Here is a 24,042-nt window from a genome sequence, read left to right as displayed (position 1 = left end):
GGAGAAGGACGAGGGCTGAAAGTTTGCTATTTTCTTGTTATTCAAGAAATGGGAGAGAAATTAACCAGGAAACTACAAGCCAGCCAGTCTAACATTGGTGCTGGGGAAGTTATTGGAAACCTTCACAGGGAAACAATATGGGGCGGCACAGCGGGTTAGCACTACTGCCCCACAGCACCAGGGACGCGGGTTCGATTCTAGCCTGGAGTGACTATCTGTGTGAAGTTTGCATATTCTCCCTGTGTCTGTGTGGGTTTTCTCTGGGTGCTCTGATTTCCTCCCATCGTCCAAAGATGTGAGGTTAGGTGGTTTGGCCATGCTAAAAGATGTGACGGTTAGCTGGGGTCACAGGGTTAGGGCGGGGGAGTGGGCCTAGGTAGGGTGCTATTTCGAAGGGTCAATGCAGACTCGATGGGTCAAATCCCCTCCTTCTGCATTGCAGGGATTCAATGGTTTCTAATAAATACACCATTGAAAAGCTAAAGTTTAATAAAGAGATGCTAGCATTGATTTACTGAAAACAAATCATGACTAACTAACTTGGATTGAATTTTTTGATGGGATAACAAGGGCTGATCAAGATGGTTGCACAATATATGTTGCATACATGGACCGTTGGTTGGTGTTCAACAAAGTAACAGACAGAAGGCTTATTAAGGAGATGGGAGTCCATGCAATTAAAGAGGGGACAGTATGGATATAAAATTGGTTCAGTGACTGGATGCAAAGGGATGTTTTTCAATTTGAGGGGGGTTTGCAGAGATGTTTCATGAAAGGCTGTTATTGTTTTATAACTGACCTAGATTCAAGTGTAGCGAGCAGCATAATAGTGATAAAGATAGTTATGGGCTTCAAGGTGATATGGACAGGAATGCGAAATGGGGGAAAGTATGGCAGAAGGAGTTCATCAAAATCATTTATGAAGCAATGCTCTTTTAGCAGGTTACTCTATAAAGACGGTGTACCATAAATGGTACTACTTTGATAAGAATAAATGAGCTGAAAGGCCTTGGTGCCCATATGGATAAATTCATAAAGGTGCTTAAGAAAATTTTTTAAAACTATGGTTTACTTGGATTTAATAATAGAGGAGTGGAACATAAGAGAGATCACCTGAAAAGTTTAGAAATCACGAAATAGGCTGTACCATTCGGAATACTAAAATTCAGAAAAGATGCAAGCATAATAGCAAAGAATGCAGCAGAGATGTACAGGTACGAGAAAATTTAGTTTTAAGGAATGGTTGAAAAGTTAGGTTTCCAATGAGAGATTTTGATTGAGTAGAGAGAGAAACATTATTCCATCTGGTGAGCGTCAACAATTGGAAGTCAGACATTCAAAATCATTGGTAAAATATCTAGAAGGGAAATAGGCAAAAATGTTTTCACTTAGTTATTGGGGTCTGCAATTTTGTACTTGAAAAGGTGGTGTAATCCAATTCGATCAACAATTTTGAAAGGAAGTAGGCAGATAAGTGAAGATGAGGAACTTGAGTTACAGCCAAAAAGCGGGGTAATGGGATATCAAGGTCGGAATTCTCTGTAAGCGCGGCTAAGTGTTGGTGCAGGCGTAAACACCGGAGTGTTTCACGCCGGAGTCAACGGGCCTCTTGACCCAGCGATTCTGTTGCCCACAGGGGGTCACCAGGGCGCTGGAGTGCCCTGCACTGCTCGCCGCAGGTCCGCGCATGCGCACCAGCGGCACGCAACATTGCGGAGCCACACAACAGGCCGGCGCGGAAGGAGGTAGGGCCCCCTCCGGATTGCGGCACCCTCCGATCGGTGGCCCCTGATCGAGGGCCTGGCCTTCGTGGAGGCCCCCCCCGGGAGTCTGCTCCCCCCCCCCCCCCCCCCCCCCCCACCAGGACGGCCATGGCGGGTCCGAGCTCCCGCCGGGTGGAACCATGTTAGAACCACATCGGCGGGAACTCGACTTGCGACCGTGGAGCATCGGCCTCCGACTGGCAAAGTGTCGAATGCGCACGCACGCGGCTGGTGGCCGGAGAATCGCATCTCGCCTTCGCGGGCCGACTCAGCGTCAACGCCGATTCTTTGAGCTTGGAGAATCCCCGCCACTATGTGACTCTGACAAAAATAAAAGTATACCTCCTCGTCCTTCTCAAACTGTGTACCTTTGATGTGGGTAATCACACCATTCTCCTTCAATGTCTCTCTACTCGTGTCTAGCTGGGCGGATCTACAGTCGCTTGGTTCCATTCTTATCCACCTAATCTTAGCCAGCGAATCGATTGCAGTGGTTTCACTTCCCAATAATGTACCGTTACCCAAGGATCTACCTATTTGAGTATTGCTGAAATAATACATTTTGTCAAAGTTTTTCATTAAGGCAATCGCAAAGTACCAGTGACACAAGAGTGCTGATTGGTTGCAAGTAGACCCTGATTGGTAGTGGCAATGCCATGGAAAGTGCACCAGCTGATGGTGACTGACAGTTAACTACCAAGCATTGTTTGAAATTTAAATATGGCATTGCCCTGTGAAATTTATCAGCAAATGGCGTCACTTATTTAGTTTAGCTGAAACAGGTGCTGTGTTCTTTATGTCTGCAAAGAACAGGGCCCTGTGTATTAATACATGTAGCTTCCAGTACCCATGAATGCACCACAAAGCTAACCCAACTAACAATCTGAAATTGCTGGTTTGAGTAATTTTTAGCACATTGAGGATTATTTAGCAAATTCATTTTTAGAATGGTCCTCAGGACCATTGGTCAAAAATGTGACAGAACATCTTGTTGATATTTAAGGCCAATCAGTATCTACATGTTTTTCAAAACCTTTTGAATAGTTTAAGGTCCCATTTATCTTTCACAGTGGAGCCATAGCTGCGTAAACAATTTTAAAAATTGTAATACCAAATAGTTGATAATTTTAGCCTTTATAGTTTCAATTTCTATTAGCAGTGTTCTGTTCCATCAGGAAGATCAAACCCATGAACATGTTACTATTCTATACCTGCTGCAAGGTAATTTGCATCCCCAAGTCCAATTTTCAATTATTTCTGACAGTGACCTGCTTCGCAGTTGCAAGCACGTATTCTTCATGTCATGCACTTAAGCAGTGAATGCTGTTTTATTACTCAACCATTCTTCAGGTGAATTGTAGCACAGCCTGATCCTGACCTTCTCCAACATCTAAACAAACAAAAAGGCTTGCTCTTGCACACTCACAATTGTGCACTTTCTGGTCTTCTAATATGTGAAAGAGACCGAGGGTGAGTGAGATGTGGAGAACAGAAAAGAGTATCAATTGAGGATAGCAGGAACCAAAAAAGAACAAGAAGTAATGGAAAAGTACAAGAGTGTGAATGATAGAAGGAATGAAGCGTGGCCTTAGTTAGGCCACACTTGGAGTATAGTGTTCAATTCTGGTCGCCACACTACCAGAAGGATGTGGAGGCTTTAGAGAGGGTGCAGAACAGATTTACCAGGATGTTGCCTGGTATGGAGGGCATTATCTATGAGGAGCAGTTGAATGAACTCAGTTTGTTCTCACTGGAATGACGGAGGTTGAGGGGTGATCTGATAGAGGTCTACAAAATTATGAGGGGCATCGACAGAGTGGATAGTCAGATGCTTTTCCCCAGGGTAAAGAGGTCAATTACTAGGGGGCATAGGTTTAAGGGGCAAGGTTTAGAGTAGATGTACGAGGCAAGTTTTTTTTACACAGAGGGTAGTGGGTGCCTGGAACTCGCTGCCGGAGGTGGTGGTGGAAGCATGGACGATAGTGACATTTAAGGGGCATCTTGACAAATACATGAATAGGATGGGAATGGAGGGATACGGACTCAGGAAGTGTAGAAGATTGTAGTGTAGTCAGGCAGCATGGTCGGCACGGGCTTGGAGGGCCTGTTCCTGTGCTGTACTTTTCTTTGTTCTTTTTCTTTGAAATGAAGCAGAACAGCAATATAAATAGAGGAGACACATGGATAGCATTGATAAGTGAGAAAAAATGAAGGGATATAGATAGAAATGCAGAAAAAAGAAAAGATAAAGAGACAAACTATACTGGAAAGGGAAATAAAAATGAATAAACAAAGTAATAACTCAGCAATATCAATATCCTTCAGAGTTGCACAGGGGATTGAGAAACTTTATTTGAGGATTACCCCATAAAGGGTTCAGGACCAATAAATTAGTATTTGTTTCATTCCAGTAGGTTTTGGCAATGTTTATTATTCAAGATGGACACCATGTTCAAGTAAGTTATAAACAAAGAATGCAAAAACATCTTCCTCCAAATTCTGTACCAAATAGATGGAGTGTGCCAGGCTATCTTTTAGCCAATGTTCTGATCTCACATCAGTGTTGTAATTACGATATGTTCTCAGCTGTGCCTCCAAACCCCTTTGCAAATGTTCCTGATCTACCTCTTTGCCCAAATGGTATTCAGTGGGGATTCAGAGTGCATCTTGATTCCTTTCGCTTGAGGTAGCCCAATTTTTTGATTCAGCCAAAATTGGCTACAAAGAATTTAGTCACAGAACTTCAAAATTTCATTTGTTGCCAAATTTTAGTCTGCCTCGAATGGCAGCACAGCCTTGGAGGAAATCATCAAGGCTATGCTGTGCAAGTTGGCCAATCTTTCTCGCCATTCCCTAATTCCTAAACCTTAGCTCTGGCCTTGCTTAGGTCTATTTAATATCTCAATCATGTACTTTGTTGCAACTAACAGCAGCCTTTCCCATCTTAAACTCCGACCCTGCAAGTGTTGTAGTGATATTCACTGACTGACCACTGGGAGTCTCATTAGTATATAAGTGAATGGTAGAGCCAGGTGACCTCAGACTGACTGGGAAGCTGGAGGGAGAGGTTGCTTGTGCATGTTTAAACGGTTATTCATGGATTGTTTTGGATACAGTTACCCCGCAGTTAATGTTAATAAATTGTTTTTTGCTTTAGCTATAATTGTTCTTGTAATATAAATCAGGCCATCCAACAAGAACATTACAAGTGTTTTGCGTCAATTGGTTCATAAGACATGCAAAACAGATACTGCGTATATCAGTAAAGAAACACATGTGAAAATCACACAGCTTCATACAGACAAGATAGAAGACAGAGGGGAAAGAAAGTTTATAAAGATTTTGGAATTTACTTTTTAAGTTTGGAGAGAAATAGCAGCCCAAAAAGAACTCGAGAGAACATTTGAGAACTCGAGCCAAAAAAGTGGTAAAGGAACAATTTAAAGTCTTGGCCATAATGTGAAGAGGTGACACAAAGGAAGGCGATGTATGGAAAATGAAACGCTGTCGTTCTCATGATAAGAAATGAGTAATGAAACGCAACTCAGGATCAAGCATTATACAACATTTCACATTACTAGACTCAACCCAAAATGGCAATCAGGAAACTTAAAAAAATTAAGAGAAGAGGTCTAATTTTATACTGGATGGTTGCTAATGTATATTGTCAGATAATCAACAAAATATTGAATTCATATAGGACCTTTAACATAGTAAAACATTGTAAGGAATCACAAAAGTCAAAATATGACCAAACTGCTCAAGGAGATATTAGGTCAGGGGACCAAAAGCTTGTGTTGCCACACTGGGAGACATTGCAGGTGAGTGACTGGTGGGCAGTGTGAGAGTTTCAATACAAACAGCAGAGTTTTGGATGAGTTCAAGTTTAAAGAGGATGGAAAGTGAAAGGCCAGCCAGAAGAGTTTGGAATAGTTGAGACTAGAGGTAACAAAGCCATGGACGAGGGTTCCTGTAGCAGTTGAGTTGAGGCATGGGCAGTTATTCGGCAGCAACCAGCTTGCAAATTGTTACCTTTAAAGGCAACAACATTTCTTCTGTTCCTTACACTTACATTTTTATATGGATAACCTATTTCAGTAATCACACATTAATTAAATTAATGTATGATCACTGAAAATAGGTTACCAAATTAAATTTAAAATTTGAGGAGTGGATCTTTTTTTCTGACAAACCATGTGCAAATAGCTCCAATATGTACATGCCTGCCTTTGTTCAATAATTTCAATGAAACTCTTGGAGCAGGATCTCCGTCCAACGCCGCCTGAATTGGAAAACATGATCGGGTGGAGAATTGCGCTTCAGCTGAAAATCATGAGCAGCGCCAAACAGACTGCCATTGCTCCAGTCCCTCGACAGCAGCATGAATGAGTTATACACCACACATTGGTGTGGCCATGCAAACTGTACAGTAAACGTCATTGGCATATTAATGGGTCCGCCCTGGCATTCACTAGACCTCCAGCAATGTCTCACCTCCGCCAGGAGGAATTACCAATGGCGAGGTTCACTTGTGGTATTGTAAATCGTGTAACAGGTACTGTGGCTGCTGAGGGTGTGAGATGGGGTTCAGGGAGCGTCCAACAGCGCTAGACTGTGCTGATAGTTATTCCATTGACCAGGAAGGGGGGGGGGCAGCTAGAAGGTGGGCCGTGGGGTTAGGGTGGACTGGCACGGACCACCATTGCCATGCTGTACACGCCGCTGACTGTCCATTGGGAACTTTAGCGCCACGGGACCTATGCTTGCCCCTCCCCGGCCACCCCACTAGGTACCCTCTGGACCCAGCCAACCCATCAACAGGGTGGATGCGCTCCAGCGCAACCAGTCCCATCTTCTTGGCTGGGTTGAGGCTGTGTGGGAAATGGAGTGCTTATATGCAGCTCCTGCAAATCAGGCTCTCCAGTGCTGATCCCAACCCCGTCACATCACATGGCGGCATAATTTGGAATTGCACTAGTTCCACATGACACCGGCGCTAGCGCATTCATGGGTCCTGAATTGCTCCAGGACTGGCACCGCTTTCGTCAACGTAGAACACTCGCGATTCAGTCCCGGCGTCAAATGGAGAATCCCGTCTTGAACTTTTGCAAAATGTCTTAGACTTCAGCTTTCACAATTAACACGGGACCTGCTAATTGCTTTGTACAGCAGAGACAACTGAAGCCTTTATTCAACTTTATTTGTTGCCAAAAATTTTACTCTTTGTTCTTTGGGTTACAAATTCCAATTCCAGTTGCTGTCATTCGTCCTGATGTGCAGACTGGACTGTATTATAACAACTGATAATAAAACAGCAATGTTCAAAGGCTACAAAATTGCATTGAATCTGATGTGTTAACCAATTAGGTTTATAATATAAAACCTTCAGGTCATCAGCTTAATTACAACTGAGACCACTTAATTTGTGAATGACAGGTTGTAACATGAAGATTCATGTCCCTATTATAATTACAACAGTCTCTTTGAATAAAGTCAAGGACAGCCTTGTCAGTAGAACACAACAGGAAGGTGAAAAACTACTATAAATTGAATGTAAGATTATTTGAAACAACAATGGAGATAAAGAACAGGTCTTTTTTATAATTCCATCATGCAAGCGAAGATTTATAAAGTAAAATATTTTATATTTATGCATATTTTTTAAAGGTAGCTCTTATTAATAGACAGGATTTAAAGAATGAAACAATATCCAATATTTATGATGGTACAGAGGTGACAGCAGCAGTGTGGAATATAGCGTTAACACATTGTGCATTTTAATGCAATGAAGACAACATAAATGAAAGTGAGGAAAATTACACTGATACATGAATTATGGAGTAGGAGAGAAACCAATAGTATTTAATTCTATGAATAATAAATATAAATGTGGTGGTACAGTGGCACTGCTGTCTCACAGCACCAGGGACCTGGGTTCAAATCCACCCTTGGGTGACTGTATGGAGTTTGCATGTATTCCCACTGTCTGCGTGGGTTTCCTCTGGGCGCTCTGGTTTCGTCCCACAGACCAAAGATGTGCAGGTTTGGTGGCCTGGCCATGCTAAATTGCCCTTAATATCCAAAAGGTTAGGTGCAGTTACGGGGATAGCACAGGGAATGGGCCTAGGTAGGGTGGCCTTCCAGTGGATCGGTGCAAATTCAATGGGCTGAATGGCCTCCTTCTGCACTGTAGAGATTCTATTGATTCTATAGATAAGAATAACTAATTATAAAATATAATCCATGAATACATATTTAAAATGATGCAACCTACAACTTAAATTAAAAAAATACATTTCACTTACAAACCAAGATAATCTTTATATTATAGAATTAAATCATTTTTCAAGGAAATTGTATGCTTCAAATTTTGTCTTATTCATATGCAAATGAACTACAAGGTCTTGCTGATAGTCTTGGCAGAGATCAAAATGGGAAAAGATTAAGCAATGCTCTGAATATTGCTGTATTTCAGTCTTGGCAGAGATCAAAATGGGAAAAGATTAAGCAATGTTCTGAATATTGCTGTATTTCAAAGATATGAGTTCCTTTTCAAAAGAACATTTAATTGTCGCAGAAAATTAAATTGGTTCAGAGATTCATTAGTAATAATCCATTCATAGTCTGTGATCAACGTCAATAATAGTAATTGGTAGAGTGGTGGTGCAAATATACTTTATGGTGACCGTATGATAAAAATTAAAAATGGGAAGGACTTTTAGTTTGGTGCCCTAAGTTCTACAATAAAAGAAAACTACTCACTGCAGGATGTTCAAAGAGATTGGATGATATGTTTGACTACACAGTTGATTTGTCGTCAACTTTCTCAAAATAAAGCACCTGGCATCTCTGACTTCTCATTCTCATCTCCTCCCCAATGGAATGTTATATAGAACCAAACTGAATTCACAACAAGCCAACATATCTCATGGCCCAACCAGTCTGTTAATATGTACCTTCCATTCGAGCAGAGGTCCTAATATCACATGCCTGCTCTGTTCCTTTATCTCATAATGCCTTACAACTCTCTAAAATCCTTGAATGCATTATTGTCACCAAACTCTGTGCCCATCTATTCCATCATTCCCCATTCTCTTCTGTTCTCTTTGGTCTGCATAATGTCTTGAGTATGACACCAAGACATCAACTGGTGTCCAGAATGAGCTTCAAATCCCAGAGTCAAACTGTCATCAAGATCATTTACTTTCACCTCAAATGTTGCCTGCCCTTACTCTGCCACTCATACCAATAAGAAGTCTTACAACACCAGGTTAAAGTCCAACAGGTTTGTTTCAAACACGAGCTTTCGGAGCACGGCTCCTTCTTCAGGTGAATGGAAAGGCTTGTTCCAGAAATGTTTATATAGACACAGTCAGAGATGCCCCGGAATGCGAGCACCTGCAGGCAATCAAATCATCAAAGATGCAGAGAGAGAGGTAACTCCAGGTTAAAGAGGTGTGAATTGTCCCAAGCCAGTTCAGTCGGTAGGCCTCTGCAAGTCCAGGCTTGTTGGTGGGGGCCGAATGTAATGCGACATGAATCCCAGATCCCGGTTGAGTCCCCATTCATGCGTGCGGTAGTTCCGCACGCATGAATGGGGACTCAACCGGGATCTGGGATTCATGTCGCATTACATTCGGCCCCCACCAACAAGCCTGGACTTGCAGAGGCCTACCGACTGAACTGGCTTGGGACAATTCACACCTCTTTAACCTGGAGTTACCTCTCTCTCTGCATCTTTGATGATTTGATTGCCTGCAGGTGCTCGCATTCCGGGGCATCTCTGACTGTGTCTATATAAACATTTCTGGAACAAGCCTTTCCATTCACCTGAAGAAGGAGCCGTGCTCCGAAAGCTCGTGTTTGAAACAAACCTGTTGGACTTTAACCTGGTGTTGTAAGACTTCTTACTGTGCTCACCCCAGTCCAACGCCGGCATCTCCACATCATGGCACTCATACCAATGCCACTGAAACATCATTGGTGCTATAGTCATTTCAGGAATTGATCGTTGCAATGCTTTTCTCACAAGCCTTCTAATAGCACAAACTCCAATTCCCAATTCAGCAAAAATTCTGCAGACTACATTCCATTCCAACAGAATCCTGCACTGCCAATTCTCACAGCCCAACTAATTTCCTCGAAAATGTCATAAGTAGGCTTACATTAACACTGCAATGAAGTTACTGTGAAAATTCCCATGTCGCCACACTACGGCGCTGTTCGGGTACATTGAGGGAGAATTCAGAATGTCCAATTCATCTAACATACACGTCTTTCGGGACTTGTGGGAGGAAACCGGAGCGCCTGGAGGAAACCCACAGACACGGGGAGAATGTGCAGACCCGGCACACTCAGTGACCCAAGCCAGGAATTGAACCTGGGTCCCTGACGCTGTGAAGCAACAGTGCTAACCACTGTGCTACCATACTCTGGTAATTTAATCTATTCAGGCACAGGAACAGGAAAATCAGTATTGGTTTGTTCAGCAATGTGTCAAACAAAAAAAAACTCATCCCAGAGAAATCATCCAAATTTAAATTGTTACAATCTGTGAAACCAATAACGTTTTATTTAATGTACACAAATTGGGAGAATGAAATTGCAAGATTCAACTCCACCCATCTCTTTAGTGATACAGCTTTTCAGGTTTCACTGAATGCTTTTAAACTAATTTAGCTTTAACTCCTAAGACAAAACATCGCTCTGGATTGCAGTTCTTGCAGTGTAGACATCATCTCTCTAGCTTTCCCAATAAGTAAGCCCACGTTGTTTTATGGCTCTTACCTTTCTAGCTGTTAAACCCTTAAGTCAACATAGCCCCAAATATTTAAGTGTATTAGACTTTAGGATACTTTTAATTGCATTTATCACATTTTCTACATTTAAAACTTTAATCTTCCCAAAACAATACCTTTAAAATATTAACATGAACAATAAAGTAGACATTCGTCACAGACTATTAGCCAAGGCTGTATTTTAAAGCGGGTCACCAGAAAAGGAGAGGACATCACTGCCTTAGCTACTAACCCAGAGCAGGAAACATAATCCCAAAACATAGTCAAATGAAAACAGGTTAAATTTAGCCTTTGATGATGGGGTTTTGTTTTCACAACACGTGAGGATGGACATCGAAATTATCTGGTTCTTGTACTGATACTCAAATTGTACAGAATACTCAAACACTCAGAAATTACATCCCAGGATTAAATGAGGTCTTCACCTTCAGCTCTGATTCACAATATCATTTATTTCTCCAGCATACCCCTCCCAATCAGGAATAATTTAAAACTTTATGTTAATGGAATAATATACAGTTTTGAATCAGTGTTAATTGCTATAATCATAAGAGTTCTTTCTGGCACCTCATAACTCATCTAATGGTAATATGAAAATTGCATTCAAGCTTCCTTATTTATTAAAGTACACTTACCTAGAACTTGACTTCTGTTGACCTTGTGAAGATTCTGCTTGCACAGGACTGTTTTCTCTGGGCTTGGTCTTTCTCGATTTGTTCATGGAGTTTGTGGTTTCGTCATATTCTGAAACACTGCTCGGAGGTGGAAATGATGTGGGTTCTTCTGATAGTTTGTTTCCACTATTGGTTCTGCACCATGTTGACGTACTATCACTATTATTATCTGGTTTTCGAAAACCACTACTGTCGGAACTATGAAATTCTGGCATGCGGTTAGGCAAACGTGGAAACTTGATGCCCCATTCTTCATCATCAGGTTTCATAAACTTAGATTTTAAATTGCTTAAGGATAAAGCTTTCCCCTTCTCCCTATCAAAAAAATTGTCACTTTCTAAACCTCTGGCAAAATTATTTCTTTGCCTGGTCTGTTTACATTTTTCATCTTGGATTCTGTTAATTTCTTCACTTTTACCTGTACACTTCTCTTTGGCGAGCTCCATTTCTACCTCTCTGTCACTGGACTGGCCTTTGTATCTATCAATAATATCTTTCCTTCTATTATCCCTTTCCTTCCACTTGAATTGATCCTTTAAACATCCTTTTGATCTTTCTTTTTCTGTATCTCTGTCATCTTCCTCATATCTGTCTTTGTCTCGACTCAGTCGCCTTTCGGAACCATATTCTTTTCTTTCATTTTGATCAGAATGCCAGCTTCTTGGTTTTTTCCAACTCTCTCTTCGCTTATCGTTATCATCTTGATATTTTAATGCTGCAACTTTTTCAGCTTCTCGTAGTTTCTGTTGGAATAAGTCCATAGACTAAAGGGGAGAGGAAAAAGACAAATATTCACTATTATTAAATCTCTGTATTGATTGTTTTTATCATTACATCATTGTAAAGTTTTAATTCTTTGCAATTAAAAACCACATTTTGCCCATCACTATGATTCCTACAAAACACAAGTACTTTCCCAGAGTGCTGTTTTCAGATCAGAGGTAAAGCTTAGTGTCTAGTTGAAAGCTGAAGGCAATTTACCCTGTCGCAAAACATATATCAATTAAATTAACATAATATTCTACGTAGTATTGAGGCTCTCAATCTGTTTCTGATACAGGAGGAGTTTATCGATTTTGACGGATCATTTTAATTGTCATTGTTTGCAATAACTCAAAATGAGTGGTGGGGAACTCTTGTGTGCTCACGAAAATTAATAAAACTGAAAAAAAATTCTAGTCAGTATGAAAAAAGTATGAATATCCCGTTTTGAACACTGATTTTTGTACATTTAAAGTTAAGAATGTTAGCACAACTGAACACCCAATCAGAATGCTCCTGTAACAATACTACTGAGTCACTCATTAAATGCAATGTTCCCAACTCCCCCAGATTCAGTTGGTACTCTCCCAAAACAGGCGGTTTCACTACCAAGTGTTGCTGCTCGTGGCTCCAGGCAGAAGTTTAGTTCTGTCAATTCATGCATGTTGGTCTGAAGTCTGTCCATGTGGAATGAATGAACTGACCCTGGGATACTGCTTCAACTCTCCTTTAGGTAAGTTGTACAAGGTTCCACTGTTTAGTGCAACTTCACACCTCTGGCTTGGTGATGGCACTCCACATCCTCAGACAGCCATCATTGACTAGGGAGCCAAGAACAATGGGGAGCAAACTTGAGAACTGGCAGTGTGAGAAAGAGAGGCAGTGTGGGAAAGAAAGGCGAGTCTTGGAAAAGGTCATCTGGCAGGCACCAGCAACTGAGGTTTAGGGATTCCGGATCCCAACTACTCACTAAAAAATATTTTTTCCTTATGTTGTCTCTGGTACTTTTCCCAATCACTTGAAACTGTGTCTTCTGGTTCATCACCCTTCTGCCAATAGGAACAATTTCTCCCTAACTGTTCTGTCCAGGCCCATTATGATTTTGAGCACCACTATCAAATCTTCTCTCAATTTTTCTCCAAGGAGAACAACCCCACATTTCCAATCTACCCACATAACTGCAGTCCATTATCCATGGAACCATTTTCGTAAATCCTTTCTGCATCCTCTCCACTACGTTCACGTCCTTCTTACAGGACAGTGAACATAATTGGACAACAGACTGATTCAGCCTCAACTGTATAAAAGTTTATCATAACTTCCTTGCATTTGTACCCAATGGGTGAATTTTTTTTCAGCACATTGGAGATAGGCTGGTGGGCAGCAAAATTACGGTGGATAGCATTAGAAGAGAAGCCCAATGTGTACACACCATTAGGGATATTCCCGAGGTAGCCGAACGGGCAGATGGAGATCATCCCTGAAGGCAACGGGAAGTAGTTGAGCCTGTTAAACATCAAATCAACTTTGACTTGTTCAGAATTTTATCAAGGGCAGAAAAGAACAATAGAGTTGCAGAGCCTTGCCAGCTTTAAGGAGACAGAATCTCAGCAAGAGTTTGCAGTAGCCATGCATTGTGAGAGGGTGATAGCGAATAAACTGTGGCAGTGGCAATCTGAGGCTTGACAAACCTGGAAAGCACAGTAGAGGCACTCTGATCAAGTGTCATCTTGAATTTGTCAGGTGTACAAATGCATGCAGAATAAAAGGATAGTGGTGGAAGGCCTTTAGAAGCAAGTGCGGAACTGTAGGGGCTGCTTTCACTCAAGGCTTTGAGACCTCCAGTGCAGAGGAGCATCAGAGAAGGAGAACATCAGCCACCAGCAGCAAGATTTCAACACCCAGATAGGCACAAGAATCATGAGTCTGGGAGGGAGCATGGGGCAGGAGATTGCAGTGAGGCACGCAACCAGTGTCTTGATTACAAAAAACATGACCCACCACGGAGTATTTACTTTCAGAAGCTGTTTTCTGCAAATACTGGAACAGCGGTGTCACTGAAGCATGTGCCTCTTCAGAGGCAGTTACTGAGCTGTGCGCCATGATGGAAGAAGAGCTAATTAGAGGGCAGTGATGGTCACCTAGGTGCTGTATTTCTATGTATTAAAATCATTCCTGGGACCATCTGAAGATAGCTGTTGGATCCCCCAGAATGAAGTTCTGCATCAAGATGGTCACCAATGCCATCTACGAGACGGTCAGAAGTTTTTCACCATTTGGACAGTCACACTGAGAGGGCTATAGGTTTAGGGCCAATACTGTTCTCCCACAGTGCAGGTTCTGATTGACTGCAGGCATATGACCATCAAAGCTCCCATGGATGTCCCATGGAAGTGGCCTTCATTAACAGTACCACTTTATGCATAAATGTTCTGCGACTGCCACAGGTGTCTGCAAGGCTCCTTGGGAAACTGTCATAATGCCCACATACTAAAGCAGACTCAGTTGTCGAGTTGTCGAGGCTTTTTCAGCCCCTGGTGCACCTTCAAGGATGGATGCTAGGTGGAAAGGGCTTATCACTGAAGACATGACTCCATGCGCCTATGCAGGACCCTAAAATAGATGCATAAGTGACAAACAAAAGCTGCCGCACGGTAACTCAAGTGACCATTGAGCAGACCATCGGGCTTAGATGTGACTGACTCAGATGCCTTGATCGCTCTGGTGGAGACCTTCAATATGCTCCAACAAAGGTCGCGAGTATTGTGGTGGTGGCTGTGCACTGCACAACCTGGCACTACAAGGGAAGAGACATGTTCGTCCATTCCACCAGCCTGTCCAGGCTCTCTTGAAGTCAAGCACCATTATCCTCACTATTCACAATACAGTGTCTTCTCATGCTCTCCCTTATTTTCTTTCACTTCTCTTCCCAACTTTGTATATATTCAAGCTGGTTTTCATTTGCCCCATCAACCTGACATCTATTACAAGAACTTTTCTTCTGCCTTGTTTTACCTTCCAAGTTGCAGGCAAAGAAGACCCGGCACTTGAACCCAAGCAATTAGACCATGGGATGTTTCAGGACGTGACTTTTGAGACAAGCTAGACTGCTGCGTGACAACAAATTACATAAATGGTTAAAAAGGGGCGGCATGGTGGGAAAACGGTTAGCACTGCTGTCTCAGAGCCACGGACCCGAGTTCAATTCTGGCTTTGGCTGACTGTCAATGTGGAGTGTGTACATTCTCCCTGTGTCTAACTGTCTATGTGAAGTTTCCACTTTCTCCCAGTGTCTGCTTTGGTTTCCTCCGGGTGCTCTGGTTTCTTCCCACAGTCCAAAGATGTGCAGGTTAGGTGAATCAGCCATGCTAAAATAAATTGCCCATGTGTAAATGTTAGGTCGGATTATAGAGATGGGAAAGGGTGTAGGCTTAGTAGGTGTTCTTTCAGAGGGTGAGTGTAGACCTGATGGGCCGAATGACCTCTTTCTGCACTGTAAGATTCTATGATTATATGAATAAGAGGATTCAAGAATTTGCGGTTACTGGGGACAGCATCAGCATTTACACAGGCACATGGGGCAAAATAGTTTCCCCTATCCTGTGTTTTAAATAATTTTGTGGAAAATCTCCTTTTTTTATTTTGAGTCCATTGGAAAATCTACTTTAGAACATAGAACATTACAGCGCAGTACAGGCCCTTCGGCTCTCGATGTTGCACCGTCCTGTGTAACCCCTCTAAAGCCCATCTACACTATTCCCTTATCGTCCATATGCCTATCCAATGACCATTTGAATGCGTTTAGTGTTGGCGAGTCCACTACTGTTGCAGGCAGGGCATTCCATGCCCTTACTACTCTCTGAGTAAAGAACCTACCTCTGACATCTGTCCTATATCTATCTCCCCTCAATTTAAAGGTATGTCCCCTCGTGCTGAACATCACCATCCGAGGAAAAAGGCTCTCAATGTCCACCCTATCTAACCCTCTGATCATCTTGTATGCCTCAATTAAGTCACCTCTTAACCTTCTTCTCTCTAACGAAAACAGCCTCAAGTCCTTCAGCCTTTCCTCATAAGATCTTCCCTCCATACCAGGCAACATCCTTGTAAATCTCCTCTGTACCCTTTCCAATGCTTCCACATCCTTCCTATAATGTGGCGACCAAAACTGCACGCAATAATCCAAATGCGGCCGCACCAGAGGTTTGTACAACTGCAACATGACCTCATGGCTCCGAAACTCAATTCCTCTACTAATAAAAGCTAACACACCGTACGCCTTCTTAACAACAGATGTTTCTGTAAGAACAGAGAAGATGGTAAAAGAGGGGGGGGGGTGTGGCATTGTTAATCAAGGAAAGTATTACGGCGGTAGAAAGGACGCTTGAGGACTCGTCTACTGAGGCAGTATGGGCCGAAGTTAGGAACAGTAGAGGAGAGGTCACCCTGTTGGGAGTTGTCTATAGACCTCCGAATAGTCCCAGAGATGTAGAGGAAAGGATTGCAAAGATGATTCTTGACAGGAGCGAGAGTAACAGGGTAGTTGTTATGGGGGACTTTAACTTTCCAAATATTGACTGGAAATACTATAGTTCGAGTACTATAGATGGGTCAGTTTTTGAGCAGTGTGTGCAGGAGGGTTTTCTGACACAGTATGTAGACAGGCCAACAAGGGGCGAGGCCACATTGGATTTGGTACTGGGTAATGAACCCGGCCAGGTGTTAGATTTAGATGTAGGTGAGCACTTTGGTGATAGTGATCACAACTCGGTTATGTTTACTTTAGCAATGGGCAGGGATAGGTATATACCGCAAGGCAAGAATTATAGCTGGGGGAAAGGCAATTATGATGCTATTCGGCAAGATTTAGGAGGTATAGGATGGGGAAGGAAACTGCAGGGGATGGGTACAATCGAAATGTGGAGCTTTTTCAAGGAACAGCTACTGCGTGTCCTTGATAAGTATGTACCTGTCAGGCAGGGAGGAAGTTGTCGAACAAGGGAACCGTGGTTTACTAAGGAAGTTGAAGCACTTGTCAAGAGGAAGAAGGAGGCTTATGTTAGGATGAGACATGAAGGCTCAGTTAGGGCACTTGAGAGTTACAAGTTAGCCAGGAAGGACCTAAAGGGAGAGTTAAGAAGAGCGAGGAGAGGACACGAAAAGTCGTTGGCGGATAGGATCAAGGAAAACCCTAAGGCTTTTTATAGGTATATCAGGAACAAAAGAATGACTCGAGTAAGATTAGGGCCAATCAAGGATAGTAGTGGAAAGTTGTGTGTGGAATCAGAGGAGATAGGGGAAGCATTAAATGGATATTTTTCGTCAGTGTTTACACTGGAGAAAGACAATGTTGTCGAGGAGAACACTCAGGTTCAGTCGACCAGGCTAGATGGAATTGAGGTTCAAAAGGAGGAGGTGTTAGCAATTTTAGAAAATGTCAAAATAGATAAGTCCCCTGGGCCAGATGGGATTTATCCTAGGATTCTCTGGGAAGCCAGGGAGGAGATTGCTGAGCCTTTGTCCTTGATCTTTATGTCGTCTTTGTCGACAGGAATAGTGCCGGAAGACTGGAGGATAGCAAATGTTGTCCCCTTGTTCAAGAAGGGGAGTAGAGACAACCCTGGTAATTATAGACCTGTGAGCCTTACTTCGGTTGTGGGTAAAATGTTGGAAAAGGTTATAAGAGATAGGGTTTATAATCATCTTGAAAAGAACAAGTTGATTAGCGATACTCAACACGGTTTTGTGAAGGGTAGGTCATGTCTCACAAACCTCATTGAGTTTTTTGAGAAGGTGACCAAACAGGTGGATCAGGGTAAAGCTGTTGATGTGGTGTATATGGATTTCAGTAAGGCGTTTGATAAGGTTCCCCACGGTAGGCTATTGCAGAAAATAAGGAAGTATGGAATTGAAGGTGATTTAGCGGTTTGGATCAGGAATTGGCTAGCTGAAAGAAGACAGAGGGTGGTGGTTGATGGCAAATGTTCATCCTGGAGTTCAGTTACTAGTGGTGTACCGCAAGGATCTGTTTTGGGGCCACTGCTGTTTGTCATTTTTATAAATGACCTGGAAGAGGGTGTAGAAGGATGGGTTAGTAAATTTGCAGATGACACGAAGGTCGGTGGAGTTGTGGATAGTGCTGAAGGATGTTATAGGATACAGAGGGACATAGATAAGCTGCAGAGCTGGGCTGAGAGGTGGCAGATGGAGTTTAATGCGGAAAAGTGTGAGGTGGTTCACTTTGGAAGGAGTAACAGGAATGCAGAGTACTGGGCTAATGGCAAGATTCTTGGTAGTGTAGATGAACAGAGAGATCTCGGCATCCAGGTACATAAATCCCTGAAAGTTGCCACCCAGGTTAATAGGGCTGTTAAGAAGGCATATGGTGTGCTAGCCTTTATAAGCAGGGGGATTGAGTTTCGGAACCACAAGGTCATGCTGCAGCTGTACATAACTCTGGTGCGGCCACACCTGGAGTACTGCGTGCAGTTCTGGTCACCACATTATAGGAAGGATGTGGAAGCTTTGGAAAGGGTTCAGAGGAGATTTACTAGGATGTTGCCTGGTATGGAGGGAAGGTCTTACGAGGAAAGGCTCAGGGAATTGAGGTTGTTTTCGTTAGAGAGGAGAAGGCTGAGAGGTGACTTAATAGAGACATATAAGATAGTCAGAGGGTTAGATAGGGTGGACAGTGAGAGTCTTTTTCCTCGGATGGTGATGACCAACACGAGGGGACATAGCTTTAAATTGAGGGGTGAGAGATATAGGACAGATGTCAGAGGCAGTTTCTTTACTCAGAGAGTAGTAGGGGTGTGGAACGCCCTGCCTGCAATAGTAGTAGACTCGCCAACTTTAAGGGTATTTAAGTGGTCACTGGATAGACATATGGATGAATATGGAATAGTGTAGGTCAGATAGGCTTCAGATGGTTTCACAGGTCGGCGCAACATCGAGGGCCGAAGGGCCCGTACTGCGCTGTAGTGTTCTATGTTCTATGTTCTAACCGTCTCAATCTGGGTGGCAACTTTCAGGGATCTATGGACATGGACACCGAGATCTCTCTGCTCGTCCAAACTACCAAGAATCTTACCATTAGCCCAGTACTCTGTCTTCCTGTTATTCCTTCCAAAATGAATCACCTCACACTTTTCTGCATTAAACTCCATTTGCCACCTCTCAGCCCAGCTCTGCAGCTTATCTATGTCCCTCTGTAACTTGTAACATCCTTCTGCACTGTCCACAACTCCACCGGCTTTAGTGTCATTTGCAAATTTATTCACCCATCCTTCTACGCCCTTCTCCAGGTCATTTATAAAAATGACAAACAGCAGCGGCCCCAAAACAGATCCTTGTGGTACACCATTAGTAACTGGACACCAGTCAGAACATTTCCCATCAACCACCACCCTTTGTCTTCTATCAGCTAGCCAATTTCTGATCCAAACTGCTAAATCACCCGGAATCCCTCTGTATTTTCTGCAATAGCCTACCGTGGGGAACCTTATCAAACGCTTTACTGAAATCCATATACACCACATCAACTGCTTTACCCTCATCCACCTGTTTGGTCACCTTCTCGAAGAAGTCAATGAGGTTTGTGAGGCACGACCTACCCTGCACAAAACCATGTTGACTATCTCTAATCAAATTATTCGTTTCTAGATGATTATACATCCTATCTCTTATAAACCTTTCCAAGACCTTTCCGACAACTGAAATAAGGCTCACTGGTCTATAGTTACCAGGGCTATCTCTACTCCCCTTCTTGAACAAGGGGACAACATTTGCTATCCTCCAGTCTTCTGGCACTATTCCTGTAGACAAAGGTGACTTAAAGATCAAAGCCAAAGGCTCAGCAATCTCCTCCCTAGCTTCCCAGAGAATCCTCGATAAATCCCATCCGGCCCAGGGGACTTATCTATGTTCACACTTTCCAGAATCGCTAACACCTCCTCCTTATGAACCTCAAGCCCTTCTAGTCTAGTAACCTGTATCTCAATATTCTCCTCGACAACTTTGTCTTTTTCCTGTGTGAATACAGATGAAAAATACTCATTTAGCACCTCTCCTATCTCCTCGGACTCCACGCACAACTTCCCACTACTGTCCTTGACTGGCCCTACTCTTACCTTAATCATTCTTTTATTCCTGACATCTCTATAGAAAGCTTTAGGGTTATCCTTGATCCTACCTGCCAAAGACTTCTCATGTCCTTGCCTGGCTCTTCTTAGCTCTCTCTTTAGAGCCTTCCTAGCTAACTTGTAACTCTCAAGCCCCCTAACTGAACCATCACATCTCATCTTTACATAAGCCTCCTTCTTCCTCTTGACAAGTGTTCAACTGCTTTAGTAACCCATGGTTCCTTCGCTCGACCACTTCCTCCCTGCCTAACAGGTACATACTTTATAGCGTCTGAACCCAGCAAGTGGTTTAAAAATGTTGGTGCTGAGTGGAGTTTAGAACAATGCATCTTGAGTAGTGCCCCAAATACCAATACCACCGTCCTTTATGCAATTGTGGATTTTGTTTTACCTCCGTCTGTGTAGGCTGATTTTGACATGTGATGTCCAAATACAAATTGGTTCTAATTGGGCCACCCAGTTCAGAGTTGTCACCTTCACACACAACCAAGATTCTGAAAACCAGTGGTCAAAAGTTTTGGGGAGAGATGGGGCCTCGTCAAAATCTTCTCCAAAAAGAGAGAATCTAACCAATGCACAATGGCATTCAATGGCTGAATCCTCCTCATTCATCACCCTGGGAGCTACCCTTTAACAGAAACTGAACTAGCCATATAAATACTGTGGTTACAAGAGCAAATCAAAAGCTAGGAATCCTGTGGCAAGAAACTCATCACCTTTGCACAGTGGCAGCTGTGTGTACATCAATAAGATGTACTGCAGAAACTCACCAAAACTGCTGACACAACACCATCAAACCCACAACTGCTACCCTCTAGAAGGACAAGGGTAGCAGAAACATGGCAACACCACCACCTGAAGGTTCCCTTCAAAGCTACTCATTATCCTGACTTGGAAATATATCACTGTTCCTTCACAGTCACGGAGTCAAAATCCTGGAACTCCCTCCCGATCAGTGCTACTTTCACCACATGGGCTGCAGGGGTTCAAGAAGGCCTTTTCAAAGGCAATAAGGGATGGGCAATAAATAGTGCCCATGACAACATGCCCACATCCCACAAATTAATTTAAAACATTCTCAGCCACTGAACGTTTCTTTGTAGCCACACACATTCTTGCTCGCACACATACATCCTGGAGGAAGTGAATAATTTATATTGCCTACAAGGAAGGACTTAGATCAGATGTTTCAAGAGAAAGCAATTTTTTGCGCAATCATCAAAATAATAAAATTATGTTCTCCTACTGAGGTTTTCATAAAAATGCAGCTACATACTAATCTTTACTCTTTTTTCCCCCAATACCTTACACAATGATGTTAAATTACTGTGCAAGAAGATGCTCTGTTTTGCTGTTCATAATATTAGAAATATCAATCGTTATAAATCATGGAGTTTCACTGAGGTGGTTGACCAGGTCCTCAACTGTGTTCGACTAATTAAAAATCGGTCTAACTCCTCCTTAAATTTACTCATTGTCCCAGCTTCCACTTCATTTTGGGATAGCGAATTCCACAGATTCACAACTCTTTGGGAGAAATAGTTTCTCCTCATCTTGGTTTTAAATTTGCTACCCCTTACCCCGAAACTATGACGCATTTTCCAGAAAGCCCCACGAGGAAGCATCTGCTCCACGTCTACTTTATCTATACCTTTTGTCATCTTGTATACCTCAATTTATTGCCCCTCGTTCTTCTAAACTCTGGACAGTATAGGCCAAAACTGCTCAAATCTCTCTTCATATCTCTTCATTATCTCTAGAATCTTGTCATGCAATTTTTTCCCGTTGGTCACTGGGAATTCAAGTTTCTTTTTAAAAGTTATCAGTCTTTATGGAATTATCTCTAAGGAAGGCTAATTGCTTATACCCTGTAAACATAAATATTTACAACTTGCTGCTATTTTCCTATCAAGGTAAGAAGTGTCAAGGAGAAACACAGCTCATGAATACATTTGCCTTCAGTGCAAATATATTTTTTAAATAAATAATTTTTATTGGAATTGTTTACAGAAAATATAACAACAAACAATGAAAAGCAACAATAAAACACCATAACAACTGTAACACCCCCAAGACCGTATCAACGCATGTATCACACACACACCCCCCCCCCCCCCCCCCCCACACCCAGTAAACAAGAGAACTTAAAAATAAATTAAATTTAATTAAAATAAAATTAAATAAGCAAACATAGTCAACGTCCCCTTTTTCCCCCCCTCCCCCCCCGGGTTGCTGCTGCTGCTGACCCAGTACCCTATCGCTGAGCCAGAAAGTCGAGGAAAGGTTGCCACCGCCTAAAGAACCCTTGTACCGATCCTCTCAGGGCGAATTTGGCCTCCTCTAGCTTAATAAAACCCGCCATGTCATTGATCCAGGTCTCCACGCTTGGGGGTCTCGCATCCTTCCACTGTAGCAAGAACCTCCGTCGGGCTACTAGGGACGCAAAGGCCAGCACACCGGCCTTTCGCCTCCTGCACTCCCAGCTCCACCCCAACCCCAAAAATCGCGAGTCCCCAGCCTGGCTTGACCCTGGATCCTACCACCCTCGACACCGTCCTCGCCACCCCTTTCCAGAACTCCTCCAGTGCCGGGCATGCCCAGAACATATGGGCATGGTTCGTTGGACTCCCCGAACACCTGACACACCTGTCTTCGCCCCCAAAGAACCTACTCATCCTAGACCTGGACATGTGGGCCCGGTATAGCACCTTGAATTGGATGAGTCTAAGCCGCGCACATGAGGAGGAAGAGTTAACCCTCTCCAGAGCATCAGCCCATGTCCCATCTTCGATCTGTTCCCCCAGTTCCCCCTCCCACTTAGCCTTTAGCTCCTCTACTGACGCCTATTCCACCTCCTGCATTACCTTGTAGATATCAGATATAGCTCACAAGGCTAAATCGCTGGCTTTTAAAGCAGACCAAGCAGGCCAGCAGCACGGTTCGATTCCCGTACCAGCCTCCCCGGACAGGCGCCGGAATGTGGCGACTATGGGCTTTTCACAGTAACTTCATTGAAGCCTACTCGTGACAATAAGCGGTTTTCATTTTCATTTCATTTCATATCTTCCCATCTCCGACCCAGACCCCCAAAAGCACCCTGTCACTCACACACCTCGCGGGAAGCAAAGGGAATCCCTCCACCTGCCGCCTAGCAAACGCCTTTATCTGCAGATACCTGAACATGTTCCCCGGGGGAGCCCAAATTTCTCCTCCAACTCCCCCAGGCTCGCAAACCTCCCATCAATGAACAGGTCCCTCAGCTGTCTGATGCCCGCTTTGTGCCAACCCTGGAACCGCCCATCAATGTTCCCCGGGACGAACCGATGGTTCCCCCTTAACGGAGCCTCCATCAAGCCCCCCCACTTCCCCCCTAAGTCGCCTCCACTGCCCCCAAATCTTGAGGGTAGCCGCCGCCACCGGACTCGTGGTATACCTCGTAGGAGGGAGTGGCCACGGCGCCGTTACCAGGGCCCCCAGGCTTGTATCTCCACAAGATGCCCTCTCCATCCGCTTCTATGCTGCCCCCTCCCACTCCATCACCCACTTGCGCACCATTGACACAATGGTCGCCCAATAATACCCCGAGAGACTGGGTAACGCCAGCCCCCCACCATCTTTACCCCGCTCCAAGAAGACCCTCTTCACCCTCGGGGTCCCATGCGCCCAAACAAAGCTCATGATGCTGCTAGTCACCCTCCTAAAAAAAGCCCTAGGGATAAAGATGGGCAAACACTGAAAGAGGAACAAGAACCTCGGGAGAACTGTCATTTTGACGGACTGCACTCTACCCGCCAGCGATAGCGGCACCATGTCCCACCTTTTGAATTCCTCCTCCATCTGCTCCACAAGCCTGGTAAAGTTAAGCTTATGGAGAGTCCCCCAACTCCTGGCCACCTGCACCCCC

At 43.5% G+C, this 24,042-nt stretch overlaps 1 protein-coding gene across 2 annotated transcripts in view; it reads right to left on the bottom strand.

Moving 5' to 3' along the window:
* cwf19l2 (CWF19 like cell cycle control factor 2) overlaps positions 1-24,042 on the bottom strand; it is a 201,683-nt gene that overhangs the window by 103,831 nt on the left and 73,810 nt on the right. For both annotated transcript variants that reach the window (XM_038817825.1, XM_038817827.1), the window contains exon 8: positions 11,197-11,999. In XM_038817825.1, coding sequence (XP_038673753.1) covers positions 11,197-11,999 — 803 coding nt within the window. The remainder of the gene's footprint in view (positions 1-11,196; positions 12,000-24,042) is intronic.

The sequence above is a fragment of the Scyliorhinus canicula genome, chromosome 14 (genome assembly GCF_902713615.1).
Source record: "Scyliorhinus canicula chromosome 14, sScyCan1.1, whole genome shotgun sequence".
NCBI classification, from domain to species: Eukaryota; Metazoa; Chordata; class Chondrichthyes; order Carcharhiniformes; family Scyliorhinidae; genus Scyliorhinus; species Scyliorhinus canicula.
The sequence above is the reverse complement of the archived record's forward strand: the minus strand, read 5'-3'. Positions and strand labels throughout refer to the sequence as shown.